Raw genomic sequence first — 10,751 nt, forward strand, 5'->3', positions numbered from 1 at the left:
TCGCTGGCTTTCCAGGAAGATACTACCCTTGTAGCTATAGTTGAATCCTTCGCAACGCAAAGTCGAGCAGCGCTAATGAATTATGTTTCACAAATACCTGAAGCAATGATGTAACTCTTGCTGATATTGATTACCTGATTGAAGCATTTTTCGATTTTTGTTGGTGTGTTCAAAGAACGCATTTTTATCACTACGCCATATTTGTCACGCACATGCATAAATAGCACCCGATTTTGAGAAAAATTGTAAAGTCTCACATATAACCAAGAACGATCAAACTTAAACAAAAATGTCAAAGAACTTCTTCTAAGTGCATAAATGAAATGAATATATCAAGAAAAAGCGTGCTTCGTGAGAAAGTGCCACTGGACTCCAGGCTGAGAATCGCACTCCTGATACATCCCCTCTAAGCATCCCCGCAAATGAAGTAGATGTAAAAACTATTCAGTTTCCCGTAACCATGGCTACCAAGTCTTACGAATTTCAGACACAGGGGCGCCACAAGTCTGCAAATGTGATTCGAGTCGAGTTGATGCACATGGATGTCAAGTGCATTCAAGACCTATTCGAGATGCACTTTCTTCAACCAAATGACAAAATAATTCTGTGGAAGGTGATCAGTTGTGAGGGAATGTATCATACTATTTCAGATATCAAAATTGTTCTTGGGCTGAATAAAGTTCCTCCCAAGACACCGACCGCAGAGATACTCTTGCAGAATGTCCGCCTTCCTGGCGGTGTCTATGACGATGATGTCCTCACGAGATTTGTAAGGGATTTCGAGAAGAGTTGTGAAGCATCAGCTAACAAAGAAGAATTTGCACCTCTAGTTATTTCGACGTATAATGACGCAAAAGGTTGGACAGAACGTTTTGAGCGCCATCGTATCACTAGAATCAAAGAGCTTGAGAAGCTTCATCCAAGACAGACTGTGGAAGAACAATGGCACATGTTTTGCACCATCAAAAACTGTAGAAGGTACTGCCAATATTGCCTTTCAACCGACCATTTGTTCCAGCATTGTCCGAACAAGAGTTGCGCTCTCTGTGGCGACAAGAAACACCCCAAGTGGAAATGTCCGCAAAGATGTCATTGCGAAAGGGGTCCGCATCACCTCGAAGCAGATTGCAAAGGAGAAAAGTGGAGAGCTAGTGCTGGGTCAAGGGGAGGGAGTAAATCCCGGTTGCTTGTATGATGCAGGTGCTGGACACTGTGGAGCTCAACAAGCTATTTTTTTTGTATTCTATTTAAGCCTGTTTCAGTGGATTTTTTTAACGACATGTAAAGTATTTATAATCTTCGTGCAGCACATTGAGGACGCCGCATTTTTGACAGGTTTCGACATCCGAGATGTTTCGACATCCGAGATGTTTCGGAAGATTTGCAGTGTGCGTTGAAGATAAGACGATTTAACCTCGTCTGAAGGTACATGACAGGGAGCCTGCTTGTAATTCTGTCACCGCTTATAAATTGTTTGTGAGTTGATGGTCACCAAGCTGGGTTCTGGTCATAATAGGTTCAGAGGTCTAAATAATTCCAGGACGAGGTAGGGGCAACTTTAAGAACGTTGAAGCTTTACCTATCTGGTAAATGTTTTCTATTACAGGATGCAACTTTAAGGTGACGACCAAGTTATACCCGCAATCGCCAAAGTTTGCTTTGAATTGCTAAAGAGGCACTTGAGACATGTTGTACAGCGGTTAAAACGCCATTTTAATCTAAAAGAAAGGCTTGACTACCCAGCCACCCTTGCACAGCGTGAGCTGCGCCTCTGATGCTTTGAAATAGAAGTTTTATCTCTCAATTGTGCTATGCCTTTTGTTGTTGATGTTTGATAAGGTGACTCCAACGATCATCATCCTGCTGAGTACTCGAGTTCTCCTTGTAAAGTATGCTGTCTATGACACTATTTCTCTAAGCTCTTACTATGGACTGCACTATCATTAAAATAAGTATTTAATTGCCCGGCTTCAGCATCACAAGTTATTGTATTCGCAACTCAAACTTCTATCAAGCGGACCACCACTAGTTCTAAACAGAGTGATTCAATGTAGTCTCGGTTGTTGTTGATTCTTCGAAGTCAGCAAACAAGTCATCCTCGCCTTCAATCTCACTGTTCAACTTGGTCACATAGGCGTCTAACCAGTCACCAGCAGGAACAATGGTTTCAAGAATTATAGACAGCAAAACTTTATCTTGATCGTCAATGACTCTGGCTAAAACGGAGTACGTAGAATTGCCAGGTCCCAACAGCTGATACACATTCAAGGCTGTGATATTTGCTTCCCAAGCACTGAAGAGTTCCTGAGAACTAGGCGTGAGGATTCCGTAGAATTCAGACATCGATAGTTTTGATCACGAAAATCCAATTTCAGCGCTATAGGCTCAATTTATAGTGGACTGCCATCTTCCGAGGCGCAATAATCCCGCAAGTTCTCATACCTTCAAGGTTTTCTCCTGTGGGCGGGTGTCAAGGAAATACCCTGCGATGCATAACGAAGCACGTCAGCCTCAACCTTACATTTACAGTCTCAGCTTTTGGGAACTGCCTTCTTGTTCGGCATCTCTCGTGTCTGAGAATTCGAATCTTCAATGCCATCAAAAAATGATAATAATGGTTTTTACTGAATTTTTTGATTGGGTATAGAAGGTTGGAGGTTGCTTTGTAGAGTAGCCTGAGCCGCAGTGAGTTTATCTCGCGCTATCTTGACAGAAACACCCTTCATGTTTTGCACATCACCTACTCTTTTGAAGCTCATGAAGGCAAAACTAGCAAATCAAAGAAGGGAAAAACCACAAATTAGCTCAATGATCAGTTTCGCTTATAGTATCTACTTCGCTTCAACCAATCACGCTACAAGAGAATGACTGAGCTCACGAACGATAGAGGTGATCCAAGGCTTCAGCCAACCTTATTTCCAACGAATGGCATGGCCCGATATAGCAAGACTACAAAAGTCAAATGGCTATTTCACTATTGTGTACTTCCATTGGCTGGAGATATCGATGTCAGACCAAAAAGCCAGAGGTGCGATGCAATGGAGATTTTCTCTCAGTAATTCAAAAAACTCCCAATACTAAGGAAATCATATCTTCATTTCATTTCCCTGTGTGTCACCATTGCAGTCACTACGAAAGTGACTTTTGATCCAATCCGGCATCAGGGAGACGCGTGGTTTTTCTGATTTCAACAGACTCCACTCCACGGATGAGTTCCAACGGAAGAGTTGCACAACAGATCCGTGAACTCCAAAGACAAAAACGCTTCAATGGTGGGGCGCTTCCGAAAAATTTGCTAGGAGGTGTTGAAATTCCTGAAGATGCATTTGACAACACTGATATTCCTCGCCGAATGGCCTTGAACGCATCCAAAAAGTCCGATTCAGATCTACACACTGCTCAGAACTCCGTGAGAAACTGTACTCCGAAAATTTCCTTATCGTCCGTTTTGCACATTCGGAGATCGAGAATGACCTACAAGTATTGACAGAGGGCCCGGAAGGCTGCTGTACATATAAGAACAACGAATTCCTCATTCAAGAAACGCTAAACGGTTTCGACCTTCGCCAATCTGTTCATGCTATCAGGCAACTTAAGAAGCTCCTTGAAGGCCCAGAAGACAGAGAATTTATCATGGAGGAGTTGAATTTCCTACCAGATAACGATTCAACATACAAGATGCAGATTGAGTGGGAAGAGATACTCTGTTGCCGTTTCCCAACGCACCAACTAAGAAGGCATGGCTGGAGTAATTTTAAAAATGCTATGGCAGATTTGAATCTAGCCCGGGAAAAGTACGAAGTGTATAAGGTGAAGTTGGCCTATGCACGGCGTGACACGAAAGTTGGTGATCCATCCAAAGCTTTGAACCCAGAAGAGGCCAAGGAGTATTCATGGATCATGGAAAAACGAGAATCTTGTGTGCTCGTCGCACTTGCATCTATTTTTGTCGGCAATGCTGAAGCAATAGACTCCACAGTCCACTTCCCGGGGGTGAAAAACACCGAACTATTAGACTTCTTGGTATCAGCTATTTCGCAAGGGAGTATTGAATCATGCGAGGTGGAGGACGTTATAGAAAGTATTCACAATGTCGTTCTCCCGTGGATTTTCACTTACGATCAAACCGATTTTCGGTTCATAAAGTCCGATATCACTCGTGAAAACTATATGTGGGTGAAAATTTTATACAAGCCAACACCGAGAGCAAGAGAACTCTTTAAATATGGGTTTTTACATCCATCAGATGAAATAGATGGCTGGCGAGATGGCCCTACCGTGTTTGGTGAGTATGAACTGGCAGACGTCAGGATTCTTCTTGGACTGACCATGATTCCACCGAGACGAACCATAGTCGATCGAGTCAGGCGTAATCTTGAGCATGATCTTAATAAGTCCCCGCAAAATGATTTGTTGAAAACTATAGTCAGTGGGATGGAGAAGGCAAAGCCTTATCAAAATATCTATGATCCATTCGATATGAGCTGTCAAATTAAATTCTGTTACCAATTCTGCCAATTTTGTCATACCACAGAACATGATTTCGATGACTGCCCCAGAAACAACCGACCAAGCCGCATGGAACCATGGATGATTGAGTATTTTATCGACGAGCGATACGAGCTCTCCATTCAATCGGATGCAAAGTATAGAGAGCTTTTTGAATCACTTGTCGATGAGGAAATAAAGCCCGAAGTGGTCTTGATGCGGAAGCCACGGAAATCAAAGAGATCAAGAGCGCGGTATGTGGAGTATGCTTCCTGGTGAAATCAGCGATCGCAACTTGGCCGCTGTGGTGCGAAGAGTGTCGCTCAGTTGATACATGCTCCTCCGGGGAAAAATGCCCTACGGAATTAAGAAGAGAAATGCTTGGGCATATCACATACTTTCGATAAGATGTATTTCATGAACTCGCTTTCTAATAGTGAAGGTCTTGATCTACCGAGGACTGAAGAGGGAAAATCAGGACAGGTATTCATCCCTTCCTCAGGTCGAAACAGGAATAATGATTGTTTACGACCCCTGAGCGCATAGACAACCTATATTTGAAGGTCATAACATGGAAGGTTCATTTTTTAGTTTGAAAATGGAGATTTCTCCCCGTTCACCAGAGTCAAATGCTCAACGGTCGGCTACCGGATTCTCGGCAACGGGTGGAAGCGTCGTCTAATTCTGCTCCTTGCTTATTTGTTTCTATATCAGGCGAAACACGGTTTGTGAAAGCAGGGAAGCTCTCGTGTTCTTAGAAGTTCAGAACCATCTCGCACCAAGTGGAGTAAATTCGTGCCCCGAGAATCTCTTCTTTCGGATATCGAGGGTCCTGCTTGAAAGAGACAGCTGCATGCTCGAGACGCGAGTATTGTTACCCACATGCAAGTCGCATACGGATGCATGGAAATACTGTCATTGTGAGTTGACGGGTACTATGATCGACAAGAATTAGACAGATTTAGACAGTCATAAAGGACGCCAGGAAGAAGGCTGCTGCTATTTTTCTTCAGGAAATAACATATGTTCAACTAAAAATTGTGAGTTCCTGTGCTTAAAAAGGTCACGACGGGGCGTTTCGCTACTACGAGACGATATAAACGTACCTATTGTCTTCTCAAACGGGAAATCTTTGGAAGTTACGTACACAATGGGTCCGGAGACGCGGGCGAGTTTCCGTCATCCTCTCTAGTTGGAAAAGTGAACGAATCAGGTAACACATGGAAACGGGATCTTCGGTGGTTGGCTGTAGCCTAAAGGGGTTAATTTTGGGTCGCGTTTTGGAATAAGTGATTTTTCCGTGAAGAATTGGGGAGCTTCCAAGATTCAGATTGAAGAAAAAAAAAATCTTAGGGTGGCGATGAATAAACAGTTTCATGGGAAAACCAGTGACACAGATTTGATGGTACATCAGTGAGCTATTAAGCTAAAAAGCCTGTCGTAGCTTGATATTCAGCTGTTGCAAAGCCATTTATGAACAATGCGGTAACTAGTTGATCTCGAAGCGCCTTGCGGAACTAAGCCTACCGATTTCAGCTGCATGATACTTTCGTATTTCGAAACACGAATTTTGCGGAAGGGCTTTTTCAACACACACAGCTAGATATCCGCTATTTCGATGATATCACCTTCAATCCACATACCGAAGAAGCCTTCCAAGATGAGGACAAAGAAGGCTTCTCAATGCACGTTAAATGCTTGAAAATATCTGGGCAACGGTGGAAAACTCTAAGCAGAGTGAACCAACGTCTGAGGGCCCTTCAACAAATTCGCGTCTTGTTGATTCAGCCAAAACCGCTTCTAATGGAGGACCTCCATCTTCGTATATCGTCAACTAGCGGGGTTCATTAGCAGCTGCACGTACGCTGATGTTCAGCGGGCTAGAATTCGTAGCGAGAGGAAAAAACAATGTAACAGCCGCTTACACGATATGCACGAGGTACATCTTGCAGCTCTCTCAATCGCCAACTTCGGCTAGAGGATAGCCACATTTTGCAATTGGTTATTTGTAAGTCACCCCAAAATGGTCCTTCATGCCCTGAACAATTACAAGGCCACCACAAGACCGTGGTCCAGGGGTATAAAATGAAGCCCATGCGCTGTGATTCCCCCTTTTTTTTTATTAACTTTTATTGACTGAATCTTTAGGATGAGCATCTTAAGTCTTCAGGCCTTACTCAGTGCAGTCTACTGCCTCTCATCAGTATTGGCGTTGACAATCACGGAAGATACAGTGGTCGACTCTCCAGTTAATTTACAGATTGGAAACCTTAATATCGATGAAGGTGTCTCCTACAGTATCCTAAATAATGCACTCACAGCTCTTGGAGGAAACTTGGATAACAAGGGAACCTGGAATGTGAGATCCACCAAGGGATTGGCTGCTTCTGTTAGCGTTGCATCCGGTAGCATTCTCAACTCCGGTGATATTGTCTTTGATACCTTGCAGGCAAGCATCATCAGTAACTACAACTTGGATTCTGTTGGAACTTTCTCGAACGATGGAAACATGTGGATCGGTGTGAGTGCCTACTCTTTGGTGCCTCCTATTATTCTTGGATCTGCATTGGACTGGAGCAACAACGGTAGAATCTACCTTAAGCAGGAGCACGGAGATGCTTCACCCATCACTATTTCTCAGGTTCTTGGAACTATCAAGAATGAGGGTACCATTTGTCTTGAGCGTACAAACTGGGTTCAAACCACTACTATCAACGGCGGAGGCTGTGTCAGTGTTTTGGACAATGCTCATCTTCAGCTTGAAGTTACCCCATGGGGTGTGTCTGACAAGCAGACCATCTACCTTTCCAGTCCTTCATCTGCATTATCTGTTCTCGGGTTAGAGCCTAGTCTTTTGGGCACCAAGACATACAATGTTGTTGGTTTTGGTGGCGGAAACGAAATCAGACTGAGCACTGGATTTTCAGACTGGTCATACAAAGATGGCGTCTTGACCCTTTCCTTCTTCTTCAACGTCTTCAAGGTTGACTTCAATATTGGCGAAGGGTACTCCGACTCGCAGTTCTCCACTAACGGTCCTGGCAATACTGGTACAAGAATCTCATACAGTGGAGAACCAAACGGCGATGTTCCAGACAAGTGTTTGTGTCAAGACTTCCCAGACGAGCCTTCCGGTTCAAGTGAGCTTCCATCACAAACCTCTGAGCCAAACACCTCGACCACACCTGAGCCAGACACCACGGAATCTACTACTGAGCCTGATACTACCTCTGAGCCTGAAACGTCTACTACCAATGGCGAACCAGATCAACCTGACACCTCTGATTCTGAATTAAGCACTGATAACACTGAGACTGGCGGTACCACAGGCAATGGTGACAGCTCTACCACTGAAGGTCCTACTGATGGCGGCAACACCACTGAAACTGGAAACACAACTGACCATGGAAATGCCAGTGAAACTGGAAACACCACCGATAACGGAAACAACTCGGACACTGGAAACACCACTGATGACGGTAACAAAACTGAAACTGGAAACACCACCGACGATGGAAATGCCAGTGAAACTGGAAACACCACCGATAACGGAAACACCTCGGACACTGGAAACACCAGTGACAGCGGAAACACAAGCGATAACGGTAACACTACAGATGACGGTAACACCACTGAAACTGGAAACACCACTGATGACGGTAACACCACCGATAACGGAAACACCACTGATGATGGTAACACCACTGAAACTGGAAACACTACTGATGACGGTAACACCACTGACGACGATTGCGAGGCTACTGATGATGATGGCAAGACTGACGACAATGGAGAAACCACTGATGACAATGGAAAGACGACTGATGACGGCAACAACGGTCCTACAACGTACACAACCTGTGAAGAATGCTTAACCACCACAACTTCTCAAAATGACGACAATGACAATGACAATGACGACGACGAGGAAACCGATTGTGACGAAGAACCAATTGTGCCACCACGCACAACTACCTACGTTTCAGACAAGACCACCATCACCGCCGTCGTTTGTGAGACAACCGTGGAAGGAATCGTCACAGTCACCACCTCTATTTGTCCTCCTGAAACTGAAGACCACCACGAAAAGCCTGCACCAACCGGTCCAGCTGAAACACAGCAACCTAGTGAAGAGAAACCTGCGCCAAATGGTCCTACGGAAACTAAACAGCCTGGTGGAGAAAAGCCAGCACCCGCGCCCGAGAGACCTAACACTGAAGCAACAGAGACTATCCAAACTACCGCCTACATCTCGACCTACGAAGGTGGAGCCACTCTTCCCAGATTTGGCGCTGAATGGGTGCTTCCTCTCGCACTTCTTGCTGTGTTGTAAGCTCCTTGTGTGTCAAAAAAAGACCTTGAGTCAGATTCTTTCGCTACTACTAACTGGTTTTTATTTTATTTCTTCATAATTATTTCTTCTTTCATGCCTCTTGGCAACTATACCTAATTTATGATTGTATTAGTTTGAACGTAAAAGTCTTCATCTGTGGTGGTTCAGGAAATTGGACTGGCAACATCGGCTCTGTCGGCGTTATCTGTCTCAGGAGATGTGGCTCTGTCATGCATGTCGCTAAATATACGTAAACGAGCTGTCAACTACTTCAAAATTTCAGAAGAGATGAAGACACTTTGAGAAAATATGTCTTTACTTAGCATAGTGGTTGCCATCTTCGACAGAATGAAAATCTAAAAGGTGCACGTCAAAAAAAGGCAAGGCCTGGAGCCGCATATATAGATACACCTCAAGTACAGGAATAAAAGACTATGTGACGTTGACAGCTTTCGGCAGAAAAATTCAATTTTGTGCGCAGAAAAGGAAAATCTGAGCAATGGGGCAGCGAAGATGTTATTGAACAATGCTTTCTGTGAGATTTGCTAGATACACCCTTTCAGTAGGCAATTAGATTCCATTGAGTCTCGTGGTATGGTTTGAAACTACATGGGACCCAGGCGGTATTCCCTTATCGCACATGTCAAAAATGCGCGAATTATGGAGAGAACTATATGAATGAGTCCACAAGTCTTTTGTAAACATACAATTGGAAAGCAGAAAGCCTATTTTGCAGCAAATGTATAGTTACAACTCTGGGCGCTGGAGATGACAAATATCGGCAGCTACTTGAGAGGCAGCTCAAACTACATGAATTGGACCGCTGAAGTACGCAAGAACACCTGGGAGCACCTATATACCGTGCAGCAAAATGGTCAACATGAAATAATTATCGATGCTTATGATATTGAAGCAAATCTTATATCTACAATCACGGATTTCCTGGATAGCACAGCCAGCTTCCCTGAACCCTCCCAATTTGAAGACTACGTGAAAACTTATAAGGATATTGATGATGCCAGGGAAGAAATTAGAAACTGGAGACGCAACAGGGGCCCCATTCCTCCTGAAGTTCTTGCCGAGCTAGTGGCAGACGATGAATGAAGTAGTCTATATACCAGTCAATTCACGAGAGTGATTTTTTCAAGCATTCTTTTAACATTAAATAGCATTTTTATAAAGTGGTCTTTGCCATATAAGACTCAGATAATCTATGCAAATTGCATTTATATGTACTATAAGAATGACATTCACATTGTAACTAATTACCCTTGCGACCAATCTCCATGATTCTGGTCGTTTTCAGGTAAAAAATTTTCTCTAAGAAGATGTAACGAACTACATGCGATCCATAGTCTCTTGCTGACAGTTGAGCCTCTCCTGAACAAGATTGCGCTAAACTTCAATTATGTTCCAGACATTACCATTGCTTAGTTGAAGTACAACGATTTTAACGTGAACACTTCTGAGATAAAGCATTTTTTCTTATGATTCAAGCAATCATAGATTGGAAATGTGTATATTTTGAATTCAAAACCCGCGTTTTACAGTAACTTACGAGGAAGTATTTTTTGTTAAGTGCGGGAAATTGCACCAATTGGACAAAAAGAGCATACAAAGTACTTTTTGTACTACAACTGTGAAATCATGAAGAGAAAATCAAATTATCGAGAGAATATCAATCGAGTAAATAATATGCTTCAGAACTAGCGGATCCATATTTGAAGGAAGTAATTATGTGTCACTGTGTTAGGACAGAAGGTGTTGGACTGCGCGCATGAATGGTAACATGACGTGGAACAATACACAGAAGTTCCTTCCGATTTCTTTTTTTGAAGCTTTACTTATTCATTTTCTTGAGATGAATGATCTGTAGATGTGAATCATATGTGTTAAAAAAACACACTACCCTTAACTAGAACAAACAACG

General features: G+C 43.3%; 3 protein-coding genes across 3 annotated transcripts; 2 read left to right on the top strand and 1 right to left on the bottom strand. All coding sequences in view use genetic code 12, as the record gives it.

Annotated features, from left to right (window-relative positions):
* Positions 1–2,031: 2,031 nt before the first annotated feature.
* CXQ87_005332 (uncharacterized protein) lies at positions 2,032–2,343 on the bottom strand (the record flags this gene model as incomplete). The annotated part of the gene is made up of 1 exon (XM_025483758.1): positions 2,032–2,343. One exon carries the CDS (start codon positions 2,341–2,343, stop codon positions 2,032–2,034), a length of 312 nt encoding a protein of 103 aa, XP_025335993.1.
* Positions 2,344–3,208: 865 nt separating this feature from the next.
* Positions 3,209–4,223, top strand: CXQ87_005333 (uncharacterized protein; the record flags this gene model as incomplete). The annotated part of the gene is made up of 3 exons (XM_025483759.1): positions 3,209–3,419; positions 3,482–4,176; positions 4,206–4,223. 3 exons carry the CDS (start codon positions 3,209–3,211, stop codon positions 4,221–4,223), a joined length of 924 nt encoding a protein of 307 aa, XP_025335994.1.
* Positions 4,224–6,637: 2,414 nt separating this feature from the next.
* On the top strand, positions 6,638–8,821 carry CXQ87_005334 (uncharacterized protein; the record flags this gene model as incomplete). The annotated part of the gene is made up of 1 exon (XM_025483760.1): positions 6,638–8,821. One exon carries the CDS (start codon positions 6,638–6,640, stop codon positions 8,819–8,821), a length of 2,184 nt encoding a protein of 727 aa, XP_025335995.1.
* Positions 8,822–10,751: the final 1,930 nt, after the last annotated feature.

This window comes from Candidozyma duobushaemuli (assembly GCF_002926085.2).
Source record: "Candidozyma duobushaemuli strain B09383 chromosome Unknown G_B09383, whole genome shotgun sequence".
Taxonomy (NCBI): domain Eukaryota; kingdom Fungi; phylum Ascomycota; class Pichiomycetes; order Serinales; family Metschnikowiaceae; genus Candidozyma; species Candidozyma duobushaemuli.